The 14,196-nt window shown below is 36.1% G+C and overlaps 1 protein-coding gene across 7 annotated transcripts; it reads left to right on the top strand.

Moving 5' to 3' along the window:
* The first annotated feature begins 17 nt into the window (after positions 1 to 17).
* Positions 18 to 12,178, top strand: LOC126979126 (uncharacterized). 7 transcript variants are annotated; one of them, XM_050828340.1, is made up of 11 exons: positions 18 to 137; positions 1,285 to 1,489; positions 2,016 to 2,139; positions 4,847 to 5,041; positions 5,857 to 5,931; positions 7,012 to 7,167; positions 7,546 to 7,713; positions 8,371 to 8,532; positions 8,891 to 9,019; positions 10,031 to 10,152; positions 11,992 to 12,178. In XM_050828340.1, the coding sequence occupies exons 1-11, from the start codon at positions 65 to 67 to the stop codon at positions 12,125 to 12,127; spliced, it is 1,545 nt and encodes a 514-aa protein (XP_050684297.1). In that variant the 5' UTR covers positions 18 to 64; the 3' UTR covers positions 12,128 to 12,178. The 7 variants fall into 7 exon arrangements, with proteins under 7 accessions (XP_050684297.1, XP_050684296.1, XP_050684298.1 ...); XM_050828339.1 differs by having other exon boundaries at positions 8,359 to 8,532; XM_050828341.1 differs by lacking the exon at positions 5,857 to 5,931 and having other exon boundaries at positions 8,359 to 8,532.
* Positions 12,179 to 14,196: the final 2,018 nt, after the last annotated feature.

The raw sequence follows: 14,196 nt of genomic DNA, 5'->3' as shown, positions 1-14,196 counted from the left end.
GCTATTACGTGAGTGACGTTTTAAATAAATATTGTGAATTTGTAGGGAAAATAATTTATTTAACATGTCATCGTTCACTGATGTATCGAAGCAGATCCATTTACTGAACGATTTAATAATGTCGGAAATGTTAAGAGGTGAGAAAGAGTGTTAATATAAAAATATATATTTTCAGCTATACAGCTACATGGGTATATAGCTTACTTTTTAACGTGGTCGTTAGCTTCCCGGTATCTACATAAGTATTTACATTTGCGGGCCATTTTATGAATATAACATTAATTACTCATTAATAATTGTAATAATTATGTACTCGTAATATATGGCATAAATCAGGAAACATAGGCACTTATTATAATATGTTTAATGTTTTGATAGGAACATATTAAATAATTAAGTCCAGTGAAGAATTAGTTTACTCAATTGATATTATCAAGAACAAAAACGATACTTACTAAGAATAAAATAATAAATATTTACTCGTTTTTAATATTATCATCATCATCATAATTATTTCAGCTTCATTTTGATATTTATATAACAAATTTTATAAAAATATTTTAATGAGTGCGCTTTCTTGAAATCCAGTGTCCCGAGGTTTGTTTCCATTGAACTCCTAAACTAATGAACGGATTTAATGGGATTACTTCATGGAGTGCAGTTTAGTCCAACTCGAAAAATAGGATAGTTTTTATTTCGATTTGAGACGCATCATTATTATTATTTCCATTATTTGTTTTCTCGACACATTTTCTATGAGAGAAATGATTGACGCACGATCATTATAACAACAGGGAGCAAATCTTATGAAATAATTCTTGATGTTATGAAATATGATTGACAAATTCAAAAAAAAACAGTTTTTATTTATTACGTACAGAATAACGTCTGTTGGGTCAGCTTGTATTATATAAAAGATAAAGACGATATTTGAAATAAGATTCCTCAGCAACCACAATACGTACAGACTACCATAATATATCGCTGGAAAGGTCTTGATGAGAAAAGCTTAAAATCGTTGAGTTTCTAGGTGGTGGGACACAAAAATTATTCAGGGTGAAACATTCCTCATAGAAATACAATGAAAATAAGGTTTGCTCAATGAACAAAATCATCTTCACGTCTTTTTTGAACTAAATGGTGCATATTTTTATGTTTGAAATACCATTGCATAATATGCTTAACCAGGCTTGCATATACGGGCAGAAGACAAGGGGTCGTCACTAGTATTAAAAAAATAGCATTGCTGATAAATGTTTAGAATAATATAGAACTAATATTTAGGTAACAAGGGAATAGACGATGAGTCGGTCAAATTCAGCAAACACTTACTGATAATAAAGTATTGGTTCATGAGGATATCTTGGGTAAATAAAAAGAGATTTATGTTAACTCTCCTCAAGGATGTTACAAGTGTATGGACTCTCTCTCTGTTACTAAAGTCTATATGGAGCTCACGGCCTAAGGACGCAGTTTCTTCAATAAGCGAGTGAGTAAAATAACTATCTCTTATGCTAAACTACTGTATAATATACTTATTATACTAGATAGGACAAGTTTCTTTGAGCGTCAGTGGAGCCAGGTAAGAGCAGTTGAACCTTATCCGGGAGGTACCGGTTCGATCCCCGTCCGTACCAATGTGTTTTCGATTTTCGATTTCATATAAAAAGTTTTTGGACGCTCTAAGGCTGAGATCAATGGAGCGCACTTAGACATTGCTCAGACTTTACTTATGTAAAACTTAACTGAAACTCAGACCAAGAGATTTGTACTTAAGGCTTTTGTTATTTAAGTTTCTTCTTTTGCAATACCAGTTTTTTCTCAGTGAAGATCTTCGTAGTATATCTTCAAGCATTCTTCTTACGTTAAACAAATCCAAAAAGGCGGTAGAAATAATAATGAAATGATAAAATGGCACGATCATCTTTAAAATATACAAATGGGTGACGGTAAGCATGCTACCGACGAAGCCGTAAGGTAGGTTTTGGAAATCCATAATAAAAATCTGTTATAAGGTTTAAAAACATCTGGAGCAGTTACGATCAAGTACCGCTAGACAATAACAGGACAGCAACACCATTGCGGGAAATAGATGATGTGATAGAAAGAGAACGACACTGGTTTACCACACTTGAATCTGTAAGTATTGCCATTAGTGATTTGTTGTAGCTATTAGTGACGTTAGAGCTCTCCAGCATATGTCTATAGCCCATCGTATACACCAATATAATGAAATTTTTGAAGACAATTTTAAATGTATGACAAATCATTAAGGTTGCTTTCTAGACAGTTTAAGGATTATTTAGATAAACGATCTAAGGCTTTGACCACGGATCAGGTAAAAGGGCTTGGAAGGGTAAGGCCCGTAACAACCGTGGCATCAGTATGATAAAACAATCATACTAAAACGATTTGATGCGTTCACCGCTTTTTTTATGGAAAAGAACGATATAAGGACACAAAGGAGGTGAACGCGCTTTTTTTGAAGGCACCCACGTCGTATCGTCCCGGAAACACATGAGGAAGCCCATTCCACAGCTTTGTTGTACGTAGAAGAAAGTTCCTTGAAAACTCCGTACTGTGGAGGAACACACCACACATCCAGATGGCCAGGATAATATCCTAACTTGTGGCGTGTCGTGCGATGGTGGAATTTGGCGGCAGGAATCAGGTGAAACAGCTCTTTCGAATTCTTCCCGTGATTAATGCGATAGTAGACACACAATGAAGTGACATCTCTACGCAACACCAGTAGATCGAGCCGTTCATAGAGTACTGGTTCCTCGACAATTCAAGAAGCTCTGTAGAGCGCTAGAATGTGGGTCGGCTTGAAGTAATGCCGTGCTATTTTTATGACGCCAGACAATTTGGCTTTGCCCTCCAGATGACCATGGTATTTTCATGCTCAAGATTTCAAAACTCAGTATTCCAATATCAGGCGAGACTTTAAGAGAGGTATTGTCGAAGAGCGGTTATACGACAAATGGGGGTTTTTAGTGGTAAACCCGCAAACTTGAGTCTTCTGGGGGTTAAAGTGGACAAGGTTCATTTTACCACATTCTGCGACCTTCTCAAGAGAGGACTCGATAGAAGACTCTTTTTTCAAGAAGTTTCTCCCGGCACTGGTCGATGATTTCCCGAGAGAACCTGTATGGCTCGTGTAGACGGCATCACCAGAACTGTCGTCTGCATAGCTTAGTATGTTGGAGGTGTCATACATATCTTTAATATGCAGAAGAAACAGTGTAGGAGCACACAGCCTTGGTGCACCCCAGCGTTCACGGGCTTCGGGTTCGAGCAATAATCGTCAGCCTGTATGGAACACTTAGTGAGAAAGCTGGAGGTCCACTTGCATAAACTCTCCGGAAGCACAAACGATGGAAGTTTTGAGAGAACAGCCTTGTATCATACACGATCAAAGGCATTCGCTTTATCCAGGCTAACTGTCACACCTTCTCCCTTGCTTTCGATAGCCGTCGCCCATCCTTGTGTTAGGTATACCAGAAGAACGTCTGCCGACCAACCATGGCAAAAGCCGTGCTATCAGTCGTTTATCAACTGGTGCCCCTCTACCTCTAGGAATAAGGCTTATAGTTCGAGTTAAGACTACACAGTGTTATAATGCCCTGTTGTGCTATTATTACTTGTAAGACAAAAAATCACGTTTGAGTATATATTTTCATCGGTAAGTCACAAATAATAATGAGTATCTCTTAAGTTACAAAAATGTAGCAAATACTATATAATTCAAAACAAACGATACTATTGAAATAAGCAAAAACAAAAGATATATTGCTCGCTATGCATGCGTATAATCATAATCCCTAATGGATAGCATCCTCTGCGAAACCCACACTTTTTGTACATCAAGCGCAGTGCTTGCCTTAGTGTGACAATCAATAGTAACATCGCGATTGAAGTTTATGTGATTTGTGTTTCATGCGTAATACGGAATCAATACCTGCGTATAGGTTCCTGGCTTGTAAGGAGTGAGAGTAATGAGCGACAAGCAGTGACATGCGTTTCAATACGAATCAGGCACTATTTCCTTTCTAAACTTTTTACCTTCTGTCCCTCTTTTGTGGGCTTATCATACCTTTATAATATACGTTTACAACATTGACCTACAATAAACATCTAGACTATACGAGCGGCGTTGTATATACTTATACATTAATTTATACAGATAACATTAAAACATTCATTCAAATTAACACCTTATTTCCTGTCAGCAATGTTCAAAGTCTAATGTATATTATGCTCATTAGAATTTGAATATGGTGGGAAAGAGACGGACGCAAACACGAAGCAAGAACATTTTGTTTTAGCAATCTAAACGTAATTATTTAGCAAAATACGTTGAGTTAGTTACACAATTTTGTTAATTTAAAGGGGCATTGGACATGCTGTTATTTGGACAGGTTTTCACTGAACATAACACAACAGGTTGTCATTGCGTGGCGTTGTATTCAAAGTGCGGTCGAAACACAACTGAACGAAAACTCTGCGTAATAGATGCTTAGGCAGAATTTTGCTTCAGACAAGTTTTGAACGTGATTGTAGGTCTACTTGTTTATTGTACGTTAACGGTTTACAATAAAATCTTTTGAATCGTTGAATTCATTTAGGATTACTTGAAATAACGTTAAATTGAAGCCTATTACAAAGATAAGCTAAAGATTGAGTTTGAAGAGGCATATTTGAAATAGAGTGTTGTCAAGATGACGAAAGCAATTGTGGTGCCGCTCAAAATTTTTAGGTTTTTCAAGAATCATGAGCGGCATTGAATTGTACTGGGCAGGGCGTAGACTGAACGTCCTACTCATCTCGTCAATGTATGTTAAAGGAACATCAAGCCATAGTTTTTTGTGAGCTGCTGACGGTCGCTGGTGGGCCTATTTTGTGGGAAGTGCTGAGAGAAGCATCCAAGATATACCACGCGCATCGCGACCGGGAACTGGAAGATATTGTGGACTGTGTTCCAGTTGTACCTTCAGGAACATCACCGCTGGATAAAGCTAAATCACCTCCAGCTGAGCCGGTTTAAATTGAGCCTTTATCTCTTTACATATAAATACAATTTAAGTAACCGTTTAAATTTTTGTCTGTCTGTTTGTTCTCTAACAGCATAACTTGTTTCAGCGGGATTTTTACTGGCAAATGCTCATGCTGTAGAGGATATTACAGAAAATATTTTAGAAATTTGGAAAGGAACGATTTTATATGGAGAAGGAGGACAAACTAGTGTACCTGGTGATAGGTGATCACCGACGCCCTCATTCTCTTACAACACCAGAGGAATCACAGGAGCGGAGCCAGCCTTTAAGGAAGGCGTACGCGCTATTTTTTAAAGGTAACCATGTCGTACCTCTACGCAACGCCAGGTGATCGAGCCGTTCACAGAGCACCGAGTCCCCGTCCCCCGATAATTCGAGCAGCTCTTTTGATCAAGTGAATTTTTCACTTCGTGTTGTTTTACAAATTTCTAAATCCTTATCATTCTATTATTGATTTGAATATGATTTGCTTATAATATTACTTAATATTTTAGGAACATTGTTTGACTATACGCTAGTATATTGTATATGATTCAAACAGCATTTCAGCCTCATATATCTAACATGTTAAGAATTATAAAATCATCCTTTTTAAGTTTGGATATTCTGTTATTTAGACATATTTCCACTGAACACTGTCATCGCGTGGCGTTGTATTCAAAGCGCGGTCGATACACGACTGACTGAAAACTCAGCCTTGATTGTGAGACTAGTTGTTTATTCACTTTATTAATGTAAGTCAATGATTGTTGGTTACCATTTAGTAAGTAACAATTGTCATTATTATTGTGATTTACAGCCTAAGAAGGAGCCACACAAGGGTTTAACTGGAGACTCTTTAAAGCAAACACAGCTAGTAGATGCTCAAAAAGAAGTAGGTTCTTGATAATTTCATTTATACGAGTGCTGACCCGACTAACGTTGAAAATGCAATATAAATTACCTTAGTGCACCGCACCCGCTCATTGTATAATTTCTCTTAAGTAATGAAATGTCATTGGCTGAATCATTTGTATGGCGAGTATATAGGCATTTCTAAGTCAAAAATATAAAGGTTGCGAATAAGTAATCATCAACAAATAAAATGAAAAACGTAGCATCTTACATCATCAACGCGGTATCGCTTATAAAGCCGATTTTTTTATAAGTAAAACATCCTTACGCACGCTTGACTTGGGTAGTAAATAGATGAATGCTGGTGATCGGGCGAGTTAATTATTAAAGGAGACAAACAGGAAGCAACCTGATGGAAGTGAAAATCTGACGTACAAGAACCCCTGTAGTATCACACGTCATATAATTATATGGTTTTAGCTTAATCCCTAAGACAAACTAAGTTTCTTGAGAAACGCCGGTTTGTGCCATGCCAAATATCATCGAGAAGCAGATGATATATCGCACTTTGATGTGGTATATGGTACTGCTCGACTTACACCCCGTATAAGCGACGTAAGAGGGGATATCAGCTGTGTCTTGGTCAAAAAAGGGTGGATTCGCCGTCTGAAGATGTAAGTGGACGGCAAATGGATTAGAAACAAAGACCACTAATATTGCAGAAGTCCACGGTGATGGTGTACGTAGGTGTAATGAGCCTCCTTTTACGAGACCACTTAGATAGGTTAATTTTTCGTACAGTATTACGTAGACCCGTAGTGCCCCCTAACGGGTCACCATGATTCAGATATCGTTTATTTTTAGGCTGATAAGTCGACGTATCAGTTAGGGCGATAGTGCAGGATTCGCTTCTTTTGTCTGTCTACAGTTTGAGACATTTATTCATCAGGTGTTGTGTAGGTTGTTGGTGAGATAGCGTATCCAACTGTAACGCCATCTGACACTCGTATAGATTACCCAGCGGAATCAGCACCGCCATACAATACGGATTTTGTGTCCGCGTACTTTCTTGCTAAGAAGTTGCATTAGAAATAATAACTTGTGTGTGATATAATTTAAGTTGGAGACCCACTTGGCAACATGGAATGTAGTCATCAAGTCGATGAAAGATAATATAAAATTAGAGGAGATACAAATAAAATTTAATGATGGCGCGATGAGAAATGTATGGAGGGTAAATCGGCCCAAGCCCGAAGCAACAGAAACAGTTGATTTCGTATGTAATTCAATTATTTACATAGTAGTCCCATGAAAGAAAATCATTCAGCTTAATATCACATAACAAGAACAATCTACATAGTACACAATAAATGAATAGTACTTTGTCAGGTTGCCTGGACAAAACTTCCATTCCTACTTATAGATAATACTTTTTAAAGTTTAACTTGATATATGACAAGGACGGAACAAAAAGTACCCTACTCATTAACATAACTCTTTGATTCTACGAAAAACCAATCTGTGGAATGAACTATTTGGCACAGTGTTGTGGTGCTTGTTTCTGCTTCTTACGTATACTCCCTCTAGTTGGTTTAACATTCCATTTTATAAAAACAAGATGAAAATAATCCTAAAAGTTTTTCATAAAAATCAGATACAGCTATTGCTAGGAACAGTTGGGAAACGGATCCTTACGCTTATACCTTCAACACAATATGGAGAATTATCTCGCGTCAACAAATACTGGGCTTTTTTGATTGATGAGCTGAAATCAGAAATATTGGCTAGACAAAAAATTGACATGGACTTGGCAAAATTGAAGGTATTAATTAATCAAGTACTTATAGTAATATACATATTGTGTAAAACTTTTACTATTATTTTAAATTTTAATAATAAAGTTCTAGGCTACGTTTAACAGGCCTGGAATAAACTCTCATGTATTATGATTAATATATTGTGTTAAGATAGGTAGATAAGTTATTCGTAAACTCAATTCAAAACGAGAAAAAGGCATGCCACAGAAGTCTGAACTAATGCATGCTCATCAGTAGAGTCAGTCAGTAATCACCAAATACAAATGTCGATGCACAGAATAATACTTCTAAAAATTACTTCCATTACGCTTGGGTGACGTCAATGAGCTGAATGACTATAAAATAATCCTACAGACTACCTTAAAAGCGATGGCGAGAGACCTTTGTGGCGTGAAGAATGGAAATGGGTGCGTGTTCCTCTCATCTCTCAAATTTTATTTAATTCATTTTGTAGGCTATATGTAAAGAGTCATGGTTTTTGCCGTGTGGTAATTAAGTAACTAAACACATTTTAATTGCAAAATTTAGCAATCACTTTCTAAAACGGAGCTTTCTCTTAATATTCATATGATAACGAAATACTCGATTGTACAAATAACTTGCTCACTGAGATGGCAATGATATTCGATATGTAGATTTAACCACCACAGATTATTTCAAAGGATATGGTACTTCGCCACGAGCCGAATACGACTGTTGGTTCACCTACTCCACCGAATACAGTCTCGATATCGTTTTCAACGAAGCATTCAGTTAAAACGATCACAGCACCGATACGAGAAAAGAAACATTTTGTGAAAATGCCTAAAGAGAAAATGGTGCCGGTAAGTAGACTGCTATTTTAAAAGACACGTCTTAGGATTTGAGAATGTTGTAGGTAGTTTCTTATTTCTGGATATTTTGACTGGCTCTACTCAACTACTCTACTCAATACTACTGTATTGTAAGCATTTCTTTTCGGCAATCAAAACATATTTTAAATTTAAATATTAAGAAGTTATTTATATATATATGCCTAACGATTATCACCGACCCACAATACTCTAATCAGACATTGCAGCGCTGGAAGCAAGGAGCAATTTTAGGGTCTACGAATTATACACTGCCCGTAATTTTTTGTTTACAATAATTGAATTTAATTCGAACTTATTTATAACGTTACAATGACGTTCCGTTTAAAAGGTATTTTCAATCCGAAGAATGGCAGATTTACACGAAAAATTAGATGCTAGAGGTTCGGCTGATGATGATTTGTGGAAATGGTGTGGCAACACCATAAGGTTGTACAAGAAGATGACCGGAAAAAGCGCAGTGAGTGATTTGATTCATGGATAGATAGATAGATAGACACTTTATTGCATAGGTACCATACGGACTTAAAAATGAAAATATCTATATAAATATGACGTATATAGTCACTCATCACGATATCTCTGGAACCATTAGAGCTAAATACTTGAAATTTAGTAGGAATATTCTTTTCACCGAGTAGAGGTCAGCTAAGAACGGATTTTCCAAAATTCCATCCGCAAGAGTTTTTTTTTTATTATGAACAGAACAACGTCTGTCGGGTCAGCTAGTATATATATAAAAGATCGAGTAATCTTATTGCTTGCAGCGGTCTCTCCCAGACAACCCAAAAAGATACAGGATACAATAAGTTATTTAAACAGGTATATTGATTTTGTTTTTTCAACTTATTGGATCCCACTGCTGGGCGAAGGCCTCCCCTGCTTCACTATATTTTTCGCGGTCCTGTGCCAGCTCGAACCAGGTCTTATTATAGGCATCCAGATCGTCGATCCAGGTAATAGTTTTCGGGGTCTACCTCGACGTCTTTGCCCGTCCTGAGCCAATGCATAACGACCTGTACCCATCAATCTGTGTGCATCCGACATGCCCAGCCCAGTTCCTCTTTAGCCTGGCGGTTTTTTTCTCCCACATCAGCAATGCAAGCTCTGGAGCTCAGTTCCGTATTCCGCGATCGATTAGCTTTACTCCCAGAACAGTATTTTGTTCCTATTCAATAACACACTGTTTGAATTTGAAAGAGCGACCATCTCAAGTCAATTTCCTAATATGCAATATTGAGGTTGCGCAGGTTATCAACTGTAAAGTAGATCCTGTAGATGGAGCCACAACCTAAGCGCTGAACAAGACATATTAAGATTTACGATCCATACGTCACTTGAATGGTTGGCTCAGTTGGAAGAGCACTCGGACGGAACCCGAAAGATAGGTTGCGGGCTCACGTCCCGTTTCGCTTACAGATTTTAGTTACAAATTTAATTTAACAATCTGATTACTGTAAAATATTTACAGAAATCAAAGCACGAGGAAGGTCTCCTACCGCTTAAAAGCTTGATTTTCGCCTGTCCCCTGATGAAGTACAATGTGACAGTTCCATTGGAACAGCCCCTCGTTGTAGACCCCACAGTAACCATGTGAGTATCCAGCTTTAATTTTAGGGTTATATATTTGTCTATGATAAAATAGATCTGTAGTACGTCTATGGATATAGTTGTATAAAGATAATCTATATCCATTGTTCTATTACATTAATGAACCCTATAACAAAAACTTCGCTGACCTTCAGTTATTCCGTACATCTGACTGCCATTGGATTCGGATGATGAAGATGATGACGAGATCATCATCATCTGCAGGAATACGTTAACTGCTGGACAAAGATTTACACAATGACCAGTCTGGGGGGCTGTATCCAACAGTTCCCCCGTAACTTTATCAGTTCATCATACCATCTTGTGCAGAGTTTTCCGTACTCAATTTTCTTTTTCGTGGCTGGTACTGGAGAACCTAAAAAAAATTATAAAACAGCAGAAAAGAACTAGCACAAAAGCATTAATAAATAAATATACTACTATACCACGGACGAGTAAAAAAATAAGGACTCCGTGTCACCTTATATAACAGTGAGGCACAAAAACAAGCCGGTGAACGTGTAAATACATAGCCCCACACACACACTTAAACTAATACAAGCCGATCGGCTGCATTAAGGAATTTGCCATCGTTTGTGACAGAGCAGTTTGCGTCGCAATAAAATATTTTAAAAATGCCGTCGTGTGTTGTGAAAAATTGTTAAAACAATACTATAAAAGTATTTGTGGATATATGAGTATTTAAGGCAGAAAAAATTGTGTAACTGGTATACCCCGTAACCGCACACACACTAGCATAAAGGTGCTTCACTTGCTAATATCACGGCGCGGTGTCCTTCTTTTTTTACTCGTCCGTGTACTATACCAACAATGTGCATACATATAATATGTATGTGTGTATGAAATTAATTTTCTATATTCATCTACTACCCGGTTACATTATCTGCAGAGATGACCTGACGTCGATGACGTCACATCGTCGCTTTGTTACGGTGTGCAAAACAAGCATCACTAGGATACCTATTATTATTACTAAATAAAAAACGATTTATTTTGTCAGTATAATTGATTAATGTAAATGTATTGTGTTGTGATGCTGATTTTTATTATTATAATGATTAAAAATTAATGAAAGAATCTGGGTTAGTACAAAAATATTTTTTAATTGGTAGTACGACACAGACACAGCGACACAGAATAACGGAACTATTGAACTTTTAATAACAAAGTCAAAACGTAGCAATGAAAATTTCGAAAATATTACTACATGTACCGAACGCTAACGAAACTGCAAACCGTACTGACACGACAGGACGAGCGCGAGGGGGTGCAAGGGGAACGGGTAGGGGCATTACGTTCCGGTGAGGTCCATAGATAATGTAGTCGTGTAGTAGGTACAATTTGTACACTTATGAAAGTCAATTTTGATGCCATCGGTTAAAGATACTACCAGGAGGTCTTGTTCAGAGAACTCTTGTTCTGAACCGGCAAGAAACTCAAGTTTTATACTCGCTTTACAGTTTTCATAGCATCCATACATTTTTATCGTCTATATAATATTCCTGAATTTTATAATACGCTTTCTTCATTGAAATTTCCTTAATAGGAAGTTTAAATTTATATAACGAAAGAAATAAAAATTATAATTATTATTATAAACCAAGATATATAATTATTTACTATTTGGGAGTGACAATAACATAACAAATAACAAGAACACTTGGTAAAAGTCATGATGCTATATCAGTACGTAAAGACGAAATGATAATACACTCCCAGCCCATCTTTTAAATCATAACAACTTAGCCTACTAAACAATTTTATCAGTCATATTAGTGTTTTCTTAACGCAGTAGTCGTAACATTTTTTTTACAATTTTAGGTGCAAAGAAAATATAAGAGTAGAAGCTGTGAAGGCATTGAAAGACAAAAATATCAAACGCTACAACTGGTGGTGCAAGGACTTGGCAAAGCTATATCTTGCCCAGAAGATACCGTCATATCAAGCTCTTTTTTAATAACAAACCAGGTTAAGGGCTGTGCAACACAATTCTTGCTATAATTTTGTACACAACAATAATTTGATATTGACAAATATATTGGCTGATTATTCTCTTTTTTATTTAATTCACATCATCATGAACATTCTTTTTTGTTATTTGGTAGAGTTCTAGTGACAGGCTTCGTCATGCTCGCTTAAATGTCACTGCTTGTGGCGGCAACGTGGGACGGGTCGTTCCCTTCCCTAAAATATGCTCGACCAACCTCAGGCTCAACCTTTTCCATAGTGGCAAAGTGGAAAATATATAAAGAAATGAAAAACTTTGACATTCATAAGTGTCAATTTCTTGACCTACAAGAATTTTTATTTGATTTGATCTACCTACATTGTATGACTGTAAGTGTGCTAGCCAATGCTTAAACATTAAATTTGATGAAAGGAATGGACATTGTCGATTGATCACTTTATACAATGACGTTCTAAACATATAGACAATGCACCTCATACAAAATCAAAGCCGAAATATGGCACATGCCACAAACGACATTATAATAAGTTTCGACTGCAGCTATGTCTATACATTTCTGCGTTTACTTGAGTTTTAAAATTCTATTGGTCAATAGGCAGCAATGTAAACACTAGTTATTTCAGTTTCAGCTGCGTATTTTGAATTTAGAACCCGATTTGGACAGAGACATCAGTGGAGTAGCAGTTAGGTATTTTTTTAAACCCAGACGAAAAAGAGAGTTGTTATAAGTTTAACGTTCGTCAGTCTGTTCCTATTTTCTGATCTGTGCACTCGGAAGTTTTTTACGTTTTGAATCAAAAATCACACTCATATTATAAAGGGGAAAGTTTATTTTTGTATTGGCATGTGTTTATTTGTGTTACTTCTTTACGTTCTAAGGGGATTTGGATTCAATAAGTTAAGCTAACCTTTAATGAGAGAAACTAATACTCAAATATAATATTTTTATTTACATAAAATAATTACTTAAACTGGTTATTTAAATGTTCCTTGAATTATTATTAAATAAAATTTGTCTTTTAGACTTAGATATCTTTTCCAGGGAATATTTATGGTATATGTAGTGTAAGCGGACATCAACATATATTTGTATGACAGCTTTTGTCAAATTTTAAATTTGGTTAAATCCAAAAACACATATCCTTAGGGGTGAAATATAAATATGCTTATTTGGTTTGTAAAGTTCTTCACATCTCTCTCTTGCTACGAACTGGCGCCAATTCTCTTTCATTATCTCGTGTACGGGAAAGCTGAAAAACTAAAAGCTTTAATATATTTGCGATGTAAATAAGTAGGTATCAATTATCACTACTTCCGCGATAACTTGTAAATAGCACTAGTATTTAAGTGTTCACGTTCTTGTAAGCCGTTCACATCAAACAAAGTACAATATTGTTTGTCATTGTTCACTAGGCCTTTACAAAAAAATTAACAAAAGAACAACTAACTTCAAAAGTAACAATAATCGTTACTAGAATTAGATTTATTAAATAGATTAGATTAATAAGATTTGTATAAGAATACATAATTATTTTTATATTTTAGTGCATTATATCTATTGTTTTGGAATAGCACTTTGTTGTCGGTTGTTTTTTGTGATTTTTTTTTATTGTTAGATTTTTAGTGAATCTGAACTACACTAACTAATAATTTGTCTTAATTTGTGTAGATCTACTAAATTTTGCAATGCAGCAGTGAACGTAAACTCATTGCAATTTTATTGCAGACAGTTAGAAATTCTGCCATAGATCGCACCCTTACCGTAAGTCGTTAAGGAGTTCCATTTATCATCATCATATTCGACTACGACAATTACTTGACCATAACGACGTTACGGTAGGTGAAGTAAAGAAAGATTAGGTCTAGTATCGTTAATTTGCTCCTAAGAATAATTGAAGACTTCTGTTACTTCATTATGTATCCCATGAGCAGAAACTAATTAAACTATCACCAAACTACATTTGAAGCACATCCTTTTCAATAAAAAAACAATTATTGAAATCAGTTACCGCTTAAATTTGTTGCGCAAATACTTATAGCAAATTTAAGCCTGATCT

This window comes from Leptidea sinapis, chromosome Z (genome assembly GCF_905404315.1).
Source record: "Leptidea sinapis chromosome Z, ilLepSina1.1, whole genome shotgun sequence".
Lineage (NCBI taxonomy): Eukaryota > Metazoa > Arthropoda > Insecta > Lepidoptera > Pieridae > Leptidea > Leptidea sinapis.
The sequence above is the reverse complement of the archived record's forward strand: the minus strand, read 5'-3'. Positions and strand labels throughout refer to the sequence as shown.